The sequence below is a fragment of the Orcinus orca genome, chromosome 8, assembly GCF_937001465.1.
Source record: "Orcinus orca chromosome 8, mOrcOrc1.1, whole genome shotgun sequence".
NCBI classification, from domain to species: Eukaryota; Metazoa; Chordata; class Mammalia; order Artiodactyla; family Delphinidae; genus Orcinus; species Orcinus orca.
In genome coordinates, this window is record NC_064566.1 from 48,449,533 (window position 1) to 48,470,843 (window position 21,311).

The 21,311-nt window shown below is 48.8% G+C and overlaps 1 protein-coding gene across 1 annotated transcript; it reads left to right on the forward strand.

The window, feature by feature from the left end:
• The first annotated feature begins 7,584 nt into the window (after positions 1 to 7,584).
• Positions 7,585 to 16,647, forward strand: HPX (hemopexin). Its single transcript, XM_004279283.3, has 10 exons — positions 7,585 to 7,717; positions 8,098 to 8,162; positions 8,261 to 8,332; positions 8,511 to 8,632; positions 10,240 to 10,387; positions 11,081 to 11,293; positions 11,557 to 11,664; positions 15,797 to 15,927; positions 16,008 to 16,170; positions 16,308 to 16,647. Exons 1-10 carry the CDS (start codon positions 7,635 to 7,637, stop codon positions 16,565 to 16,567), a joined length of 1,365 nt encoding a protein of 454 aa, XP_004279331.1. The 5' UTR covers positions 7,585 to 7,634; the 3' UTR covers positions 16,568 to 16,647.
• The last annotated feature ends 4,664 nt before the right edge of the window (positions 16,648 to 21,311 follow it).

Sequence of the window (21,311 nt, forward strand, 5' to 3'; positions counted from 1 at the left end):
ATTCCCAGGGCTAGGGTGGGAGGGTCTGTCCATGGACCTGTGGAAGACCATAGGGGCTTTGCAGAGATTGAAGGGACACCGTGTGGACCACATGGTGTGTTCACCTTCCTGGTGCTTTTTGGCCCCACTGGTTGGGACCTGGTAAGCAGGTGGAGGGACAGATGAACTCCCTGAAGGCTCTAAGGCAAGTGTTACAGGGCCTGGCGCCAATTAGGAGTAGGATTGCCTGAGCCCATGCCCTGGCCAGCAGAGATGGTGTGCTCAATCGTCAGTCACCCAGCACCAGCCTAAGCCATGCAGAAGTCATCTCAAGCCAGGGCGGGGGGTGGTGTGTGTGGGGGGGGTGGTCACTCACTTTTTCCTAGATCTGATCACAGTGGGCATTTTATTTCCAATTCAGACCTTGGGCCCAGAAGTAGATGGAAGGGGTGACAGGGAGTGGAAGGTATGCCTTGACTTACTTGGCCTAAGTCTTTTCTTTGTTTGCTGTACGTGGGCCTCTCACTGTTGTGGCCTCTCCCGTTGCAGAGCACAGGCTCCGGACGCGCGTGCTCAGCGGCCGTGGCTCACGGACGGGCCCAGCCGCTCCGCGGCATGTGGGATCTTCCCGGACCGGGGCACGAAGCCGCGTCCCCTGCATCGGCAGGCGGACTCTCAACCACTGCGCCACCAGGGAAGCCCTGGCCTAAGTCTTAAACGATCTTTACAGACCTGGGGGTTGCAGCAGAGCCTCCTGTTGGGACAGGTCAGAAAGTTATTTTGTGGTCCTGCAAGAGCTCATACCTTGCTTATATAGGGCTGTCTGGAGATCAGAACAGCCCTATGACCATATGTGGCCTACAGGTTCATTTATTGACTCAAAAAGTACTTCTGAAGACTTCCTCTTGGTTGGACAGAGTTTTGAGCCCTGGGAATACAGACAGAAATGGTCTTTTGCCCTCATGGAGCTTGTAGTTTAGTGGGGAAGGCAGGCAAACCAGTAGACACAAGCAACTAAAGGTGTAATGAAAGTTTGTGTTAAATTGTGAAGGAAATGAATGGAATGCATTAAATAAAATAGAGAGTGAAACGGTGTTAAATAGGGTGGGCAAAGAAGACCTCTTTGAGCAGTGACCTGCGGGTTGTTGCGGGGTGGGTAGGGAGTCAGCTGGGTTAAGAGAGGAGATAGAGATTTCCAGACAAAGGCGGAGCAGGTACAATGGTCCTGAGGGGTCAAGATCTTGGTGTGTTGGAGGATCTGAAAGGAGGCCGGGGTGATTGGAGAGTCAGGCCTGAGTTGGATCATTTAACTCAGGTAAAGTGTTTGGATTTGATTTGGAGTATAACAGTAAACCATGGAAAAGTTTAAGTGACAGGGATGAAAGGGATGCCTTACGGGATGAACTGGCAGCTGGACAGTGCTTCTGTGGGGTGGGAAGAGAAGTGAATCTGAAAAACAAAAGAAATTTAAACATCTCTAACTTGCTCCTCTTTAAGACTTTGGATGCCTTAAAATCATCTATAGTCTTGCAATTTTCTAGGTATGTCTGCTAAGAAAATAATTGGGCAAATGCCCAAAGAGGGTGTGTGTAGCAATGTGTATCAGAGCTTTATTTATAATAGAAAAAAAAAATCCCAGGGAAACCTAAATGACCATCAGCAGGGAATGGTTATATAAAGTTCTGCTTACACGTATAATGGAATTATATGCATCCTTTCAAAATGCCAAAGTCTGAGACACACTGTTAACAGAAAAAAAGTTAGTGTTTTTTTTTTTTTTGGTTTATTTTTGACTGCGCTGGGTCTTCGTTGCTGCTTGAGGGCTTCTCGTTGCAGTGGCTTCTCTTGTTGTGGACCACGGGCTCTAGGCGCACGGGCTTCAGTAGTTGCAGCATGTGGGCTCAGTAGTTGCGGCGCATGGGCTTAGTTGCTCCGCGGCATGTGGGATCTTCCCGGACCAGGGCTCAAACCCGCGTGCCCTTGCATTGGCAGGCAGACTTTTAACCCCTGTGCCACCAGGGAAGTCCCAGAAAAAAAGGTTTATAAAATCATACCTTTGTTTTAAAAAGGAAATTGCAAGAATAGAAAAAGACTGGAATAGACAAAATGTCAATATATAGTGGTGTTCTCTGGCTAGTAGAATTAAGACTGATTTTTATCTTCAAGAAAAAAGACTTTTAAGCCGGAGCATAATGTGGTCTCAGATATGTTTTTGAAGAGTACCATGGTTGCTACAAAGAACGTGTTATAGAGGGGCAGGAGAAGCAGAGAGGGAGAGGCTGTTTCAGTAATCAGATAAGAAATGATGGTGTTTGCACTCTTAGGTCTAATTAGGAAGTAGGAACAATAGAATTCAATATTTATTAAACACATACAGTGTTTCAGACCCTGCTCTAGGCACTGAAGATACAGCATTGAATAAAGCAGATAAAATCCTGGTCCTGTTCATTAAGGCAGGATGGTGAACAGTGCAGTGCTGGAGCTGGTTCATACTGGCCCACGAGGGCTCACTGTCAAATTTTCAGGAATTTTTTTTTTTTTTTGGCCGTGCCACACAGCTTGTGGGATTTTAGTTCCCCGACCAGGGATTGAACCCAGGGCCTCTGCAGTGAGAGCTCGGAGTTCTAATCACTGGACCACCAGGGGATTCCCAAAATTTGCAGGAATTTTGACAACTGATTGTTGAAAACTCAGCCATTATTTAAAAATTAAATTATGTAAATTTAAAATTAAATTCATTTTATTAAAATCAAATATAATAAATACTCAAAACTCATCACTTCCTAATTATTTTACTGCATTTTACTATTACCTGTGCTCGTGGGCTTATTTATATGTGTCCTATCTGCAAGGTGGAAATACCACATAGTAAGTGGTATGTTACTGTGCCTTTCTTCTCAACTCCATGAGACGATGCAGCTTGAAGATGCTTGTTGGTAGCTTGAAGATGGCCGTGATAGGAGTATTTACACCACAGAAACTAATAAATGCTACAAATCAGGGCTTTTTCCCTTCTGGAAAGCTGGCTGTTAAACATGCACAAGACACCCCTTGAGAGGGTAAAGAGCACACCCCAGGGAGTCAGGCAGTCAGATCTTAATCATGGCTCTACCACTTGCTAATAATGGGCTTTGGCTAAGACACCAAAAGTCGGTTTCCCCATGTGTAACATGGGACTAATAATACAGTATATATTTTATTAAATCATACCAATAATATGATTTAATAAAATAATCCATGTTAAGTGTTTAGCACAATGCCAGGCACGTACATGTGCCCAACAGATATGAGCAAATTATTATTATAATTAGTTATTCATAGGGAAGCAAGAATAGACTATGCAGGAAGGTCCATTAGAAACAGAGCAAGAGAAAATCCTGGAGGAGTTGGTTGGGAGCAGCAAGCACTTTTTGGTACCTGGAGCTGTATCCCAATTCTTCTAAGCCCAGGGCAAGGGAGAATCCAGTCTCTGCTCCCTGGAGTACACAGCCACAGGCAGCAGGCCCAGCACAGGCAGCACTCAGTGGACCCAGAAGAAGTAAGTGAGGTCAGAGAACTCAGATGACAGCAGGGCAGGCTGTACACATCCATTCCAAGGGACAGTGGGTCAGTGTCCGGCTTAAATGTGGTCCCTGGCAATGCAGGGGAAAGCTCTGTCCATGAAGATGTTTGCAGGCCCATATTCAGACTGCCTTAGGGGCAAGCCAGAAAGCTGCTTGTTATGAGGATTGGGAAGGCTACATGGAAAAGGGGACGGTTGTATATTTCTGGGCTTGAATTCCCCAAGAAATCAAGCAAGAGACTGAGATCCCCACACCCGCTCTGGGCAGCAGAGATTTGCAGAGGGAGAGGACGTGGCACTATGGCCCCACAGCCAGGCTGAGAAGAGCGAAGGAGGAAGGCTGTAGGGAGCCAGTTTCTGGGAGGAAAAACTCCGGGGCTGTGGCCTCTGGTCGAAGGGTGGGAGCGCACTGATCCCTTCGGCCTCCAGGGGGCGCTCAGGCCCAAGTATGGGCAAGCGCTTTGTCCTGAGCCGAAGCCAGAGCGCTGGGAAGGACTCAGGACAAGCAGAAACAGCCGTCTCAAGTGAGGAGAAGAGAAGCAAGGCCAGCCCTATCTTGGGCCCCCTGAGAACAGTTGCCTTGTGCCCTGTTACCAGCACCAGGATGGCCAACATATCCACAGCCTGGGTTCTCAAATGGCCTCTCAGCCCCTGCTCAGAATATGAGCTTCGACCTGAGCTGCCTGCCATGTAGAAGACTCTGTGCTAGTCTAGTCCCTGAGAGGCTGGGGGGATGGGAGTGGGCGGGAGGAAGGAGGAAGGCTTCCAATTATGGCATCTAAGCCACCTTAGGGTAGACAAGCAAATTAGGAAACAACACTGGAAAAGTGCCACAAATCACTCTTCTGCGACAGGTAGATAGGGGTGCCATGAAGGGGACCAGAGCTGTGTGGGAAAGAAGAGGCTGAGCTGAAAAACCGCCATCCAGTATATGTGCTGTCTCCCCTCAAAGAGCCCGGCTAGGGCACAGGGAGGCTGCTGCCTGGACCAGCAGGCCCGTGCGGGGCCCTGCCAGCACAACTATCGAAGACCCTCACTGTGGGTTTTCTGAGGGGTGTCCGGGACTCGGTGTGAACGCTTCCATCTCCCCAGGCAGGCTCAGTGAAATCTGCAGGACACGCAGACACAGTTCTGGAGCTAGAGACAGCTGTTGAGGGGTTTGCTGATGAAAGGTTCACAGGGTGCTCAAGCAGGGAGAATCCCAGGAAGGTTATATAAGGTTTGAGAGGCTAAAGAACAGGAGAGGGGGAGTCTGGGAGTAGCGGCCCCCAGTGCCCAGTGCCCAGCAGCTGGGGGGAAGCAGGTGCAGTCAGAGACGCCCTGCAGTGGGAGAAGGTGGGTGTCAGGTATGTGTTGAGGGAGCCGAGGCACTTTCCATACTGCCAAGGGCCTGGGGAGTCCAGCTTTGTTCACTAACCTAAGGGGAGGAATGCTGTTAACATGGCTGTCTCCACTCCAGGATGCTGAGGCTTTTGGCAGAGGCGTGATGACACGCTGTTCCAGAGGTCCCAGAAATCTCTGTCTTCCTGTTAGGAGGAATCTTCGCAGAGTAGATAAGGCAAGTGAAACCTTTGCTAAGGTTATATATGTCAAGGGCATCTGGGAGGGATCAGGGCTCCTTCAGGCTGGACTGGGGAACAGGGATCCTGGAACCTCAGCCTGGCCCAGAGCTGACTCTGCCCATATTTGTCTCCTGCAACTACATCTCAGATAGAAATGGGGCAGACTTTGGGAGTAGCCCCAGTGAGTGCCGAAGATAGCAGGTACCAGAGATAGCAGGGCTAAGAGGAGGAGAAGGATGTAGGGCAAGGACACTGGAGAGAGAAACAAGACCATAAGATGGTCAGTGCCAAGGAGACCTGGGTACCCTTAGATCACAACATGCCTCCAAAGTAACACACCCCCAATCCTGATATTCTCCTTACCCCAGAAGCAGGAAAATTGTTAGCAATTTGGCTGCAACGTTAGTAACACTATGCAGTACTTGAAATTAATTTTTTTCATTCAACAAATATTTATTGAGCATCTATTACAGGCATACTTGTATATTGCACTTCACAGATGTGGCATTGTTTTTACAGATTGAATGTTTGTGGCAACCCTGTGTTGAGCAAGTCTGTTGGCACCTTTTTTCCAACAGCATTTGCTCAGTTCATGTCACTGTGTCACATTCTGGTAATTCTTGAAATATTTCAAACTTTTTCATTATTATTATATTTGTTATGGTGATCTGTGATGTTACTGTTGTAAAAAGATTACAACTCCCTGAAGGCTCGGACAATGGTTAGCATTTTTAGCAATAAAGTATTTTTAAATTAAGGTATGTACATTTTTTTTAGACCTAATGCTATTACATACTTAATAAATTACAGTATAGTGTAAACATAACTTTTTAAAATTTTTTATTTTTTTAAATTTATTTTATTTTTGGCTGAGTTGGGTCTTTTTTGCTGCACGCAGCCTTTCTCTAGTTGTGGCGAGCGGGGGCTACTCTTCGTTGCGGTGGGCATGCTTCTCATTGCGGTGGCTTCTCTTGTTGCAGAGCACGGGCTCTAGGCATGTGGGCTTCAGTAGTTGTGGCATGAGGGCTCAGTAGTTGTAGCTAGCAGGCTCTGGAGCGCAGGCTCAGTAGTTGTGGCTTGCAGGCTCTAGAGCGCAGGCTCAGTAGTTGTGGCGCACGGGCTTAGTTGCTCCACGGCATGTGGGATCTTCCCGGAGCAGAGATTGAACCCGTGTCTCCTGCATTGGCAGGCAGATTCTTAACCACTGTGCCACCAGGGAAGTCCCATGTAAACATAACTTTTATATGCACTGGGAAACCAAAAAATTTGTTTGACTCACTTTATTGCAATATTCACTTTATTGCAAGGGTCTGGAACAAACCTGAGATATCTCTGAGGTATGCCTGTACATGCCAGGTACTAGATGGAGAAAATGTAATGGTACAGGGACTGCCCTGGTGGTCCAGTGGTTAAGCCTCTGCCCTTCCGATGCAAGTGGCACAGGTTCGATCCCTGGTTGGAGAACTAAGATCCCACATGCTGCGTGGTGTAGCAAAATTTTTTTTAAAATATGTAATGGTACATAAAACAGGCAAATCAAAACAAGCAAAGAAACAAAACACAAGCACGCAGAAGCAGAAGCGTAAGCGGACAGACAAAATAATTTCAAGTTTTATTAAGTAACAAAGGAAACAAGTGAGAGTCTGAAATAGCTAGAAGGGGTGGTCAAGAAAGGCTTCATTGAGACGATAACATTTAAGCAAGAATCAACTGTAAATATTGTGAAACCCCAGTACAGTTCTATTTATTCTGTGATAGGTAAACAAAACACTTTCCCCTTAAGGTGGAAACTACGGAGAAAGTCTAATTACTAGTAGGTCTCTCTGGAAGAGAGACACCTCTTCCTGCACCATTACTGTCAGTCCTTCCCTCCCAGGTGAGTTTTGCAAAGCTCTTTGTCAATGGGGGTGGGGGCCAGGGTGGAACTTGGACTTTTGGCAACAGTGAAACATTATTGACCCATCAAGTGCAAAGCTAAAGAGGCTCGGGAATGCCCCCAAAAGGCCGCTGATGGAGCTTGGAAGAAGCTGTTCTCTGAGCAGTTCTAAGTGTGTTTGTGTATGTGTGTGGTTACTCAGTATATGTAAGTGTCAGTGTCTTTAGGGGTGTCAGAGCTGGGCATGGCACAGTACACAAAAATGTTCCTTTCCTCTTCTCTCCTCCTGCATTGTTGAGGTAAATCCAACCACAGAAAGGTGGCCCTCAATCAATCTACCCCCTTTCCCGACCTTATGGGCACTCAGACCCATCACCAAGGTGAAGAGCGTCACAGTCGAACACCAATGGGCTGGGCTAGTCACTGCTCAAAAGTCACTGAAGGGGGATGGCCCTCCTGCCGGGAAGAGTTAGTCTTGGACTCAGATTTCTGTCCAGACCCTGACCTTATTTGCACTGATGTAATCAGCCAATATTGGCATAGCCCTGAGAGATCTCATTCCCAGCAGGCTTGGAGGTGGGGTGGTGCTGCTGCCATGCCTATATAGGGGCTCATCCAGGGGCCCAGAACTGTCCTGTGGCCTCTCCAGCTCATCATGGCTCGGGCACTGGGAACACCAGTTGTACCGTGGTTGTTGGGCTTGTGCTGGTCTCTGGCTAACGCCCATCCTCTTTCTCTGTGAGTGAAGCCGGGGCTGGAGGAGGACCGGGCTCCAGATTAAGAGTGGGCTAGGGGGCTTCCCTGGTGGCGCAGTGGTGGAGCGTCCGCCTGCCAATGCGGGGCACACGGGTTCGTGCCCCGGTCCGGGAAGATTCCACATGCTGCGGAGCGGCTGGGCCCGTGAGCCACGGCCGCTGAGCCTGCGCGTCCGGAGCCCATGCTCCGCAACGGGAGAGGCCACAACAGTGAGAGGCCCGCGTACCGCAAAAAAAAAGAAAGAAAAAAAAAAAAAGAGTGGGCTAGGGTCAGTTTTTAGGTCTGGGGCAAGTCTGGGGTCAGGAGCTAAAGGAGAGGGATTGGACCCTGTGGAGCCAGACATCTCCGTGTCTTCTCTCTAGGGCTAATGCCCCTAGGCATGGAGCTGAACGTGGGAATGCAACCAAGTTGGACCCCGATGTGATCGGTGAGACCCTGACTTCCTGAGTCTATCTGTCTAGCTGTGTCTCTGCGCTGTATCATCTGACTGGCCTTTTATTTGCTATCGCCCCACCTCCTTCCCAGAACGCTGCTCGGATGGCTGGGGCTTTGATGCTACTACCCTGGATGAGCATGGGACTATGCTGTTTTTTAAAGGTAGGAGGGGCTGGGATTGGGGCATTTGGGACCTCAGACTTGGTCCCCTTCATCGAGGGTGTATCCATCTGCGGGAGAGCGTAGGAATTATCTGAGAGTATCACCCATAGCTTCTTTGTAACTAGCTCAGTAGGCCAAAAGTTTGTTCCGGGTCCCTCAGTGAGTGTGCGTTTTGCAGGGGAGTTCGTGTGGAAGGGTCAAGACTGGACTCGGGAGTTAATCTCAGAGAGGTGGAAGGATGTCCCCGGCCCCGTGGATGCTGCATTCCGCCATGGTCATGACAGAGTCTTTCTGATCAAGGTACGGCTGGGCCAAGGTCACGGCCAGGCCAGGAAGTGCTGGAATCAACACTAGAGACCCTCCGCCAAGTGTATCTGGCATGGAGCCCTTACCAACAGGTTCCAGGTTTCCTCCCCCTGCGCCTGCCTTTTCTGAGAAAGCTCAGGCTAGGGGAGTCGGTGTGCACGCGGGCCTGGGAAGCACAACAGCCAGTGGCTCTTCCTCAGTCCTAATCTGCGTCCACACCTCTCTGCTACTCCTCAATCTGTCCACCATCCTTTCCTTCCGGGAAATTTCTTCCCTTGCTTCCACGACCCTGCATCAAGTCTTCTTCCTGTGGTTGCCAGGTTGTTCACAACACAGTGGTACCTGGCCGAGGGGCAAGTGGAGGATGAGATCCAGCCCACTGTGCTTGTCAAGTCCCAGGCCTTGGCCCAGCCTGTGTCTGCTCCTAGCACCTTCCCCTGACTCGCACAAGGATGCTGTGTGGTCGGGGCGGCCCTCGCTACCAGCTTTGTTTTCCCTCCTGCCTCTTTTCCTGCTCTTCTCAGGCTTCTCATCCTGGGCCACGCCTTGAATGTTTCTTGGGGATCCTCCCCAGCCCTTCCATACACCCTGCCTGGGTGATCTCAACCACTGCCACGGCTCTGAGTTCTCTCCACGTTGTGGACCCCAGATCTGGATCTCTCCCCGGAGCTCCAGACATCTCTTTCTGATTTCCAGGCTGACATCTTCAACTTAGACGTTCCGTAGGCACCTCAGATTCAGCATCCCCCAAACAGAGCTCAGTATCTTCTGTACAAATTCACCCCTCCTCCTGAGTTCCCTGTTTCAGCAAATGGTACCACCACGTGCTGATTCCTGCAAGCCAGGTGCACATGGGTCTTGAGACCTGGACCCTGGTTATCTCTACAGGTTTATCTCCTCCTCCACCACATTCACTGTGTACCAGCCACATGAGCATGCTGTGTACATGCTACTCCCTCTGCTGATAACGCCCAGTCCACACTTGTCTACCTGGAATATTCCTGCTCAGTTTTTAACTCTTGGCCCAAATGCCTCCTCCTCTGTGCAGCCTTCCAGGAATTCTCTAGGTTGACTTAGGTATTCCCCCTTTATTCCCAGTGCACTTCACATGCCTCCACCTTGGGGCTCACATGGCTAGGATTGTAGGATCCTTTCTGCTTTTGTACAGTGAACTCCTTGAAGGCAGAGACAGAGTCTTGCCACCCCTTTATCCCCAGTGCCTCTCACAATGCCTGGCATATGGTAAGTCATTCAGCAACTGTTTCTTGAGTGAATAAATGAACAAATGAATGTATGAATGGATGGATGATTGCAGGATGACTATTTGTGGATGTGTTTGCCAAAACCAGTGGTATTGCAGATAATTGTGCCATGGGAGTATCTGGTTGTACATAGACAGTTGTGTGTGGTACAGTAACAGTGATGGGATTTGCACAAACTGAAGTTGTGCAAGGGGACAGCACACTGTTGTCCACAGATGGACTGAGAGTGTGTGGGACTGCAGAAGGATATTATGTAAGTGCAATAGATCAAAGATGTGTGGGACGGCAGAGTGGCAGTATCTGGCGTGCATACTAAAAATAGCATGTTTTTGCATGCAGGGGGACAGAGTCTGGGTATACCCTCATGATAAGAAGGAATATCCAAAGTTGCTCCAAGAGGAGTTTCCTGGAATCCCATCCCCAGTGGATGCAGCTGTGGAATGTCACACTGAAGAATGCAGAAGTGAGGGTGTCTTGTTCTTCCAAGGTCAGTCCAGGCTGGAATAAGAGAGCCTGGGGTAGTGGTAGGTTGGTGGTTATAGAGGTAGTGGTAGGGATGGTGGTGGTGGTGGAACCACTATATGGTTTCCTGATGAAGGGAAGGAGTAGAGAAGCCAATTATGGTCTAGTGGTCAAGTAGGGGAAGGAGGGGAAGTCATCCTGGAGAAGGTAACTGGGTGTAATTCTGCTAAAAGTCCCTCATTGTCCCCCATGACCCTTAGGACAAATCTAGGTTCCTTAGTTTTACATACAAGGTTCTCCATGACCAAGTCCCTATTGATCCTCCAGCCTTGAGTCTCATCAAACGCTTACCTTGAACATGAAGCCCCAGAAACGCTATGCTGTTCCCTGTACACCCAATTTGCTTCATGCTTTAGACTTTTGTTTCTGGAGTTACATCTCCCCATCTTGTCTGCCTTGTAACTCCTCCTTCAGATTTTAGTTTAAGTATCACCTTCTCTGGAAAGCTTTCCCTGACTCGTCCCACCGCCCTTGCTGAGCTGATCACGTGTACTTTGCTGCTCCATTTTATTGTATGATTACTTTCCTCAACTGTTTCCCTGCTGGGCTGTGAGCTCCACGTGATGGGGACCATATCTGGTCCATCCTGGGGCCAGTACAAACACAAGGGAAGGCACAGCCCGGCCTCACTGAATGCTTGTTGGTTGATTGGACAAAGGCAACCGCACGTGGTTCTGGGACTTCACTACAAAAACCAAAAAGGAACGTTCCTGGCAGGCTGTTGGCAACTGCTCTTCTGCCATGCGATGGCTCAGCCGCTACTACTGCTTCCGGGGTAACCAATTCCTGCGCTTCAACCCTGTCACGGGAATGGTGTTTCCTAAATACCCTCTGGATGTCCGAGACTACTTTATGCCCTGCCCTGGCAGAGGTGAGAAAGCCCAAGCCCTGGGACCTCCTGGAATTTGTCCACCTTCCCTGAGTTCGCGGACCCCATATAAGCCAGCTCCTACCTTCACCCTGTGGAATGACACCTTGGCCCTTGCCCTAGCTCCACTTCCATTCTGGCTCTCCCCAGCTGTCCTCATATGGGGACAACCTGCACCCCCAATAACCCCAGCCATCTCTTCCACCTCGGAACTCATTCTGACCTCTTGCCTTCCTGTGTTCCCCCTCACCCATTTCTCCCCCAAGGCCATGCACACGGGAATGCGACTCGCCATGGGGATAAACGCTGTAGCCCAGATCTAGTCTTGTCTGCACTGCTGTCTGACAAACACGGTGCCACCTATGCCTTCAGTGGTAAGAGATGCCCTCCAACTCCCCCATCTCTGCCCTCCATACCTCCCGTCTCTTTCACGTGTGTCTCCCATCTCTGGCACATTTCCTCCATTTTCATCACTGTGCCCCATATTTTGTCCCGTTGGCCCCCATCCTTACACGCTATCATGCCCCTTTTCGCCCCTCACTTCGTCCGATGCATATGGTTCAACCTGTCTCTCATCGCTGAGGCCTCTAGCTTCACCTGTCTGCCTCCCAGTACCATCTGTTGGTACATAGGGACCTCCTGGCCCCATGACTCCTCGTATTCTCTTTGCTGTTGCACGTCTCGCAGGGTCCTCTGGCCCTCCCCACCTTGAGCTTCTCATCAGGAGCTCCATCTTGTTCCAGGTGCCTGGTTCCTATGTGCAGGCCTCTGGGCACAGCATTACCTGGGGATGAGATGTTCCCATTGCTGAGAACCAGCCAACAACTGTTCAGTCCCTTAGACCTTTAGGCAATAGTTTCACCAGCCTGAAGAGATTTCTCCTCTGAGTGACCAGGAGAAACCCCTCTCCCCAGACCTGTGCCATTAAAAACCATCTGATGATACCTAAGGATGTTCTGGGGCTAGTCAGACAGGTAGTGATAAGTCTTGATCTATACTTGAGGACAGCTCCAAGAGAAGGAGTGACCTACCACATTACACTCAGCCTAAGATATATGTATGATCAGACACAAATGTAAAATAGTGGTGAGAATACAGAAGAGTGAAAATCCTTTCTTGCTCCTAATCCCTGAATAAATCTGATCAGATATGACTACGAAGCTATAATGAAAAACACACAGCTGCAAGGAGAGCATATGCCCACAGCAGGAATGCATGCTGTAATGAGAACGTGCCTCCGTGATGAAACACACACCTGTAGTGAAAAGGTAGACCTATGCTGAGAATATATGCCAGAGTAAGAACACAAAAGTGTCACAAGAACATGCAGCTATGGTGAGAGCGAGACACCATGGGGAGGACACATACACAAAGCGAAATAGCAATGCTTACAGAGATAGAGAGATAAACAGACAGAGAGAGATATGGAGATAGAGACGCTAAGAAAATAGGGCCACAGGGACCACACAGAGATGTAGAGAGAACACCCAGCCATGGAGAGATCACGGAACCTCAAGACCATGTGTCCATAAGTAGAATGCAGCTGAATTCCTAAATCAGGAGTATTAGAGATGTTCTATAGCTGTTGAGAGAACATTGTTATGTTAAAAATACCCAGCTGAGGTGGGAACGCACTATCTTGGTGAAAACACCAGTGTGACCCAGCCACTCAGCACAGGGCTGGTCCTCTCCTCTCCCTTATTGATAAATCTCTTGTCTGTACCTCATAGCTGCTAATCCATTCTTTCTGTTTTGTCACTACTTCGGCTCGCACAGGGACCGTCACGCCCTCTCTACTTTCTCTCTAGTCAGGATCTTTCAGCCTCAGATCCGACTGATAACTGCCTCGGCTCTTTTTCCTACTTGGATTTCCAGAGAGAGAATGGGACTGGCTCAGCCCATATTTTTATTCCAGACCACATTCGAGTGGCCGCTGGTCGGCCTCTGCATCGACTTCTAATGGACTGGGGGCTCAGCACTTACTTCCTCTGCACAAAATGCAGCGCAGCTCTGATTCTCCAAATAGGGGCCACGAGCAGGGTAGTTTCAGCAGGAGGGGAAGGTGGATATGTAGTTACTGTGACTTGCCCAGTTAATACCCATAAGGAGAACTTGTGGCTGCACTGGGAATACCAGCTATTTTTCGAACACCGAAAAATAATCGAGCACCTGATAGGCACTGGACATTTTTTCTAGGCACTGAGATACAGTCGTGAACATGGCAGATGAGACACCTGCCTTCAGAGAGCCTGCTAGATGGAGAGAGGACAGTAAAAAAGAGAAAGTGAAAGAGAATACTTTCAGGCAGTGTTAACAGCTGTGATGTGTTCTGGGAACATCAGAATGCTTCTTATTCTCAAATACCATTTGAAGCTAGAATAAATGAATGTATGAGTCATTGATGTTTTAAAAAATAAAATAAAAGAATGTTAAGTGTCCCCAAAAAGCTGTGAAGAAAATAAGACAGGATAATGGGATAGAGGTGAAGAGAATTAGGGGCTCCTTCACTGAAGAGACGATTTTTGAGCTGAGATTTCAGTGATCAAAAGGAATTAGCCACATAAAGCACTGGAGGAGAAGCATTTTAGGGAGGGTAGACAGCAAATACTTCAGGGAGGCAAGAAAGGAGGCCAGTGTGGCTGACACGCTGAGAAGGAGCCAGGTAAGTGGCTTGAAAAGAGGGAGGCAGGGGTCAGATGACATGGGCCTGGTAAGGATTTTCAACTGTAAAAGGAAGCCGGGAAGGGCTCTTGATCAGAGCTGTGATATGTTCTGGCTTATTTTTTTAAGCATCTGTCTTTTTATCTGACTTATTTATTTATTTAATTTATTTATGGCTGCGTTGGGTCTTCATTGCTGTGCGCTGGCTTTCTCTAGCTGGTGGCAAGCGGGGGCTACTCTTCGTTGTGGTGCGCAGGCTTCTCATTGCGGTGGCTTCTCTTGTGGCGGAGCACGGGTCCTAGGGTGCGCAGGCTTCAGCAGTTGTGGCACGCTGGCTTCAGAAGTTGTGGCTCGCGGGCTCTAGAGCGCAGGCTCAGTAGTTGTGGCGCACGGGCTTAGTTGCTCCGTGGCATGTGGGATCTTCCCGGACCAGGGCTCAAATCCGTGTCCCCTGCATTGGCAGGCGGATTCTTAACCACTGCGCCACCAGGGAAGCCCATGACTTATTTTTTTTAAAAGATCATCCTGGCTTCTTGTGGAATATAAGTCACAGAGGTACAATTGTGTAAGCAGGGAATCCAGCAAGGAGTTCTTGCAGCTGTCTGGATTAGAGGTGATGACAGCTTGCACTGGGATAACAGCAGCAGAGGTGGTGAGGGGTCATCGCGACGTATTTTGGAAGTCGGGCCCATAGCATTTAACCAATGCCTTGGATATTGATCGGAGTGGGGAAGGGGAAAGAGAGGTTTCAAGAATGACTTGGCTTTTAGGGACTGGGAAACTAGGTGACTGGTGGTTTCTTTTTCTAAAATTGGGAAAGACTAGGGAAGGAGATGTGTGTGTGTGTGTTTGGTGGGGGCAGAAATAAGTTTGGACACGTTAGGGTTTTGGTGTCTAATGGTCCCAAATGGACAGGTCAGGTAGGCAGCTGAGTTTGCGCCTGACACTCAAAGCAGCAGTCCATCAGATCCAAAGGGAACAGATCAAAAGTCATCAGTATATAGGTGGTGTTTAAAGCCCTGGACTAGGTGAAATCACCAAGAGAGTGAGTATAGATAGAGCAGAGGTCCAAACTGGGGGATTCCAATAATAGATATCAGGCTGAAGAGGAGTCAGATAGTTAAGAAGAACCCTGGAAGAGTCTGGAATCACAGAGCCAAGATCCAAAAAAGATATTTAAAGAAGGGACCTGTGAGCAGTCAAATGCCACTGAGAGGTAGAGTAAGATGTAGACATTAGATTTGGCAAGTTGGAGGATACTAGTGACCTTGAAAAGAGAAATCTCAATGGCAAAGGGAAACAGGAATGTAAGTGAAGTGGGCTGAGGAAGCAAAGGTAAATGAGAGTTTAGACAATTCCTCTAATAAGTTGTTATGAAAAGGGGAGAGGAAAATTAGGGTGCTGGTCTGGCTACTCCCTCCGTCTCCTACCATCTCAAGGGATTAGAGAACACAGCCAGCGTGAGAACGCCCAGGGGAAGCTTGCTGCGCTGCTTCCCTTTGAACTCCTGGCCACTGTCTCACTGTAGCATCTCTGCACAGACATCTGAGATGCATAAGGAGACCCCACTGAACTCCATGACGGACGTTGGCCTTACCTGGCAACTTGGCCACTGTTCTCCAAGCTCGCCCTTCTGTCAGGCCCCTACTGACTCCGATTCCAATTAGGTCACAATGCCCAACTTTGCCAACCAAGTCTTCCTCAGCTCCTCACATGGCCTCTTCCCTCTTGGCCTCTGGATGCATTCTTTCCTCCCTCTCGAGACTCACCCCTGCCTCTGTCACTTGCCTCTTCACTGCCTGGTCTTTTACAGTCAGTACTAGAGGTACCTCTGCTACCCCACAGGATCCCACTACTGGCGTCTGGACACCAGCCAGGACGGGTGGCATAGCTGGCCCATTGAGCATCTGTGGCCCCATGGTCCTTCAACAGTGGATACTGCCTTTTCCTGGGATGATAAGCTCTATCTGATCCAGGTGTGTGTTGGGAGTGACGCATGAGGTGGAGACTGGGAAAATACCCAGCTCTGTGCTGATTAATGTCCTTTGTCCTCCAGGGCACCCAGGTATATATCTTCCTGACAAAGGGAGGCTATATCCTAGTAGATGGTTATCCAAAGCGGCTGGAGAAGGAATTCGGGAGCCCTCATGGGATCAACCTTGATACTGTGGATGCAGCCTTTACCTGTCCTGGGTCTTCTCGCCTCCACGTCATGGCAGGTGAGGGGTGTCGGGCGCTGAGGGGGGGGCCTGTTCTGCTACTTCTCTGTGGCACAGATCCCCGTCATGGCGTGAGAAGAGCCAGGTCAGGATCCCCATGACGTGGAAGCCATGTTATGTCCGGTGTTTCTTCCCAGGATGGCAGCTGTGGTGGCTGGACCTGAAGTTAGGAGCTCAAGCCACGTGGACAGAGCTTCCTTGGCCCCATGAAAAGGTTGACGCGGCCCTGTGTACGGAAAAGTCTCTGGGCCCCAGCTCATGTTCCGCCAATGGTCTCGGCTTGTACCTCGTCCAAGGCCCCAATTTGTACTGCTACGGAGACGTGGAGAAATTGAATGTGGCCAAGGCCCTTCCCCAGCCCCAGAAAGTAAACAGCCTCCTGGGTTGCCCTCACTGACAGCACTGCTGATGTGAGGCTGGCCCAGCTCCTTCTCCTGGTTTTCCTTACAATAAAGCCAGAGTGCTCCCTCGCTTGGATCAAAGGGCCCTGGTTGTGGAACAATCTCCCTTCTTTCTTTGAGTTGAGAAGCTCGTAACCTCTCTTTGGAGGCTCTTAAATAGGCTGTGGGAGACCAGGGAGGGGAGGGCTCAGGGACAGACCTCATTTCTGCACAGGTGATTCCTGAACCCCGGTCATAAACTGACTTCTTCCAGACGACTGAGACAGAGAGGGAAACAGAGGAACAAAAGTAGAGAAAGGAAGCCCTGTGTCTACCCAGCACGTAAGAGGCAGAGCAGGGACTCTGCCCCCACCTGCTAATAACTGACCACAGCTTGGCCCCAGGACATTGGGAAAATAGGGCTGGAGGCGGCTACGTTTGTGCAAAGTGGGTTGGCTCGGTGCTGCCACGGAGGGCCGCGGGGGCCCTCAAATCGTAGGTCCAGGGGGTTCAGGGAGCATCACTCCAGAAGACAAGTCTTTGGTTGCTATGAGTTAGGCATAACAAGTGGAATGAAAACATAGTGTTTTCACTCACCTGAGGCAAGCTGGGGAAAGGGGAGAAAGCCTGATTCGGGGAGGTGGCACCATGAAACACATTTGCAAAATGTCACACAGCCCTTGGGGGGTCCTGCTGGCTAAGTCCCCTGGGTATCTGCACCATCTAGGCCAGCAAATGTCGTCTGGGTGGAGGTTGCAGTGGTTTGTTCTTTTCAGGTCATAAGCTGACCAAGGCTTTAGGCTCCAAACTTACTGACAACCATTTGACTGGGGATTGGCCTGGACTGTAGACAACTGGGTCTCAGGTGAGACCCTTTTCCTCCTCTACGTTTCCAACCCACCTGAGCTTGAAAGTTTGTTTTAGGCTCAAAAAAATAGTCTCAGACTCTAGCAGAGGGCCCTCATTCTGAGCTTCCATATCTTAGCCTCAGTGATTTCTTCCATAAAATGGGTATAATACTAGACACCTCCCAGTGACAATGAGTATGGATGGACTCAACCCATCTCTTGGATTCACTCCGGAAGGGGCCTGAAAGGATACCCACACTCTGGCCCATGGCCTCTCCTGGTTTAGGGTCAGCCCCTCCTGACCTGGTGGCCTCCTGCTCTTTCATGGGTAGAAGAGTAGATGGACAAGCTTTGCACTGGGAGGCCAGGCCATAGAGTGGCTCCCAATAGGCACCAGGCCCCTGCGGTTCAGTTGAATTGCCTGAGGTTCCTTGCCCAGCCTCAACAGCTAGGAAGGGAAGCAGGGGATGAACCTGGGCCCCTTAGATCAGGGTCCACCCAGCACTTGCGGTTGGCTGGGGCTGGGAACTAAGGTAGGGGCCAGGCACCAGGGCTGTGGTGTCCACTTCCAAGGAGTGTCTTGAGCTTTCTTTTCCAACCCGGAAGATGTCTGGATGGTTCTCCTCATGGGATGGCTGCTCCTCCTTCAGTCTGAGGGGTGAGAACAAGGCCAGAGTCTCAGTTCTGGGCCTTATTCAGTCCATGTGTCACCTATGGGGCCATCCCTGCATCATGTCAGGGAGGCTAGAGGTGTCTAAACAGTTATCCAGCAACTCTGCTGGATACTCAAGGTTAACTTCCTCCTCTCTATTGAGAAAGGAGAACTTAAGTCTCCTCTTTCTTCTCTTCTCCCATCTGCTCTGTTGCAGGGAAGCCTCTAGCTTGTGTCCAAGGACTCCCAGAAAAGGTCCAACTCATGCTTCTTCCATCCATGCATTTAGTACCTCCTATGTTCAGGGCAGTGCATTTGATGCTGTGGACCATGTCTTCCTCCTTGAGTCTTTCCTCCCTTGGATTTCCTCCATGACATTACTCTCTCCTGATCGTCTCTTACTCTCTGTTTCTTCTCAGCTTTCCTCTTGGCCTTCTTTTCCTCTGCTGGCTTGCCAAATGCTGGCATTCCCAGAGTTCAATCCTCCATCCTTTTCTTTTCTCATCCTATATGCTTTTCCTGGGAATGTATTAGAACAATCCTGTTGAAGAAGTGTGTTGAGGAAGTCCTTGCCAGGACTAGCAACTGACTGATGAATTCCACTGCGATATAATATGTAGGAAGATTCTACTCCTTTGGACTTCCCAAATGATAACAACCACCCTGAAGAAAGAGGGTTTATTGGATCAACTACAAGAAAAATTACAATATCAAAGCAATATTTACATGTAGTGGTAGAAAAGGCTGCCTTTGCTCCAAAAGTGTCTTTGCTGCTAATTGAGTTGTAAGCTCTATTCTTCCCTACAGGTGATTTGGGTGCCAACTGCCTGGTAATGCAGTTGTCCACCAGGCTGATCTAGCAAACCAAATAGCATAAAGCCACTACTCTTGGTTAATGACTCTGGATGGATTTGCTTCTAATTCAAGTTTTTCCTGATAGGTCCAAGGTAATCATTTTAAAAGTGTGCTGCCTCAGAGGGACCCACATTGGTCAAAACCACACATAACATCCGAGGTGGCTCATAGGCTATTGGTTGCTCTAGAAAGCATCAGAAGGGGGATGTGATACAATAGAGAAGGGATGCATGAAGGGCACAGGTTGACTCCCCACTGATCAGGAGGCTTTGCAGACCTAGGAGATCAGGGATTCAGGAAGATGGTGTGTGGGTCACACTGCACTGTGTGTGAACTGCACACTTTACTTTTTTCATCTTAGCTAAGTAGACTCCTCTCCCCATCCTGACCATCCTATCTGGGAACCTCTGATTACCTGAAGAGACTTCCCTGGATACTGAAGCCATTCTGTTCAATGGGACTGGCAAGACAAGTATTCTGATGGGCTGCTTGTAAATGAGCGATATTTCTGGATTCTTTTCATTTGCTCAAGCAGAAATCCGGAAGTCATCCTTCCCTTTATACTACCATAGCCAATCAATCAACTGATCACCAGTTTTTGTGAATTCCACCTCCTGAACATTTATTAAACCTATGCAATTTTTTCCATCCCTACTCCCACCACTATAGTCATCTCCTACCTAGACTATATCAATTGCTTTCTAACTGGTCTCCACCCTGCCAGTTTTGCTCTCCTCCTATCTATCCTCCACTTAGCAGCCAGAAGTGATCTAAAATGCAAGGGTGAACATGCCCCTCCCCTGCCTCAAACTCTATGTTGATTTTCCATTGCCCTTAAAATAAAGTCCAAAACCCTAAGCCTAACATACAAGGCCCTCCTTGATTTGGTACCTGTCCACCTTTCCACCTCATCTTATGCCATTCTTCTCCACACCCATACCGGCCACCCATTATTGGACTTCCCCTTTGACTTGGAATCATTTTCTCTTCTTTTGGATAACCTCTATCTCCTTCACCCCTTCCCTTCACGTAAGTGCCCTTCCATATGAAAGCCTTCCCAAACCTCCCCAGACCAAATTTAGTCCATTCACATAGCATCATGTACATCTTCAAAATACTCATCACATTTCTAATATGTTTAATATCTCTTTGCCTTGTTATTCAAGCTCCCTGAGGGCAAGCACTCAATATTGTTTCTTTACAAGTTCCTAGCACCAAGGACAGTGCCTCCCACATGATAATGATTTGCTGAGAGAGAATGATCAAATGAATGAGGACACCTTTCTTCTTCTGGGTAACTCTTACTCACCTTTCAAGGACAAAGGTCACATGTTATACCCTCCAGGTTGGGTGACAGTCAAATCTGATTCATCTTTGGGTCCCTAGGACTTAGCTTGGGACTTGGTACATGATTCATATATCATAGAAGCTTGTCAATTCATAACAAATTCTTGTCCAGGAGTTGATAATGTTTGAAGCTGAATGATGGGTATATGAGGGTTCATTATACTGTTCTGTCTCCTTATGTTATATATATTTGAAATTTTCCATAACAAAAAGTTAAAACATTTATATTCACCTCAAATCAAGTGAAAGTGTAGTCAAAGATGACCTTGAGGCTTCTGGCTTAGGCAAGCAGTAGATGGTGGTGCCGCTCACTGGGATGGATAAAGTGGAGCTGCATCCAGTCGTGTGTGTGAGTGTGTTTGTGTGTGTGTGTGAGTGTGTTCGTGTTCGTGCACACATGCACTGGGGAGGGTTTTTTTCACCCCAGTGAAACTTCTTAGAAGGCCAATAAAGGGGATGAGACAATGAATTTAGATTTGGACATTTTTAGTTTTAGGTACCTTGAGGGCATCTTGAGTCAGTTGCTCAGTACTTAGTAGTTACAATAAATTAAATCGTCTGCCTTAGAGGAATGAGCCAGGAGAGGGCTTCTGGATGGTAATATTCCCCCTCACTATCTTTGAAAGCCTCTGTGCCGCTGACCTGACCACTGGGAACTATCTGACTATCCAGGGAGTCTGTGCAATATTGGGCCCCATCATTCCTTCCTTCACACTTTTCATCCATATTCCCCCTTCTTCCTTCCCTCCTGTGAATTTCCACCAGGGAGCGATTCATTCTTCACATCTGCAAGGCCTTGGTGTCACAGTTTCATGTTCAGCAGCAGTGGTAGGGTGTTAAGAAACATCTGGGTTCCAGTTTGTTTCCCCCACTTACCTGTGACTGCAGGCAAGTCGTTTTACCTTTCTGAACCTCAGCATCTGCCTCTGAAAACTGAGGATGATCATAGTGGCGACTTCACAGGGCTGATGTGAGGACGAATGCATATAACGGGTTTAACACAGAGCCTGGCACCGTGTAAGCGGCCACTAAATAAGAGCTATTATTATCACCAACGCT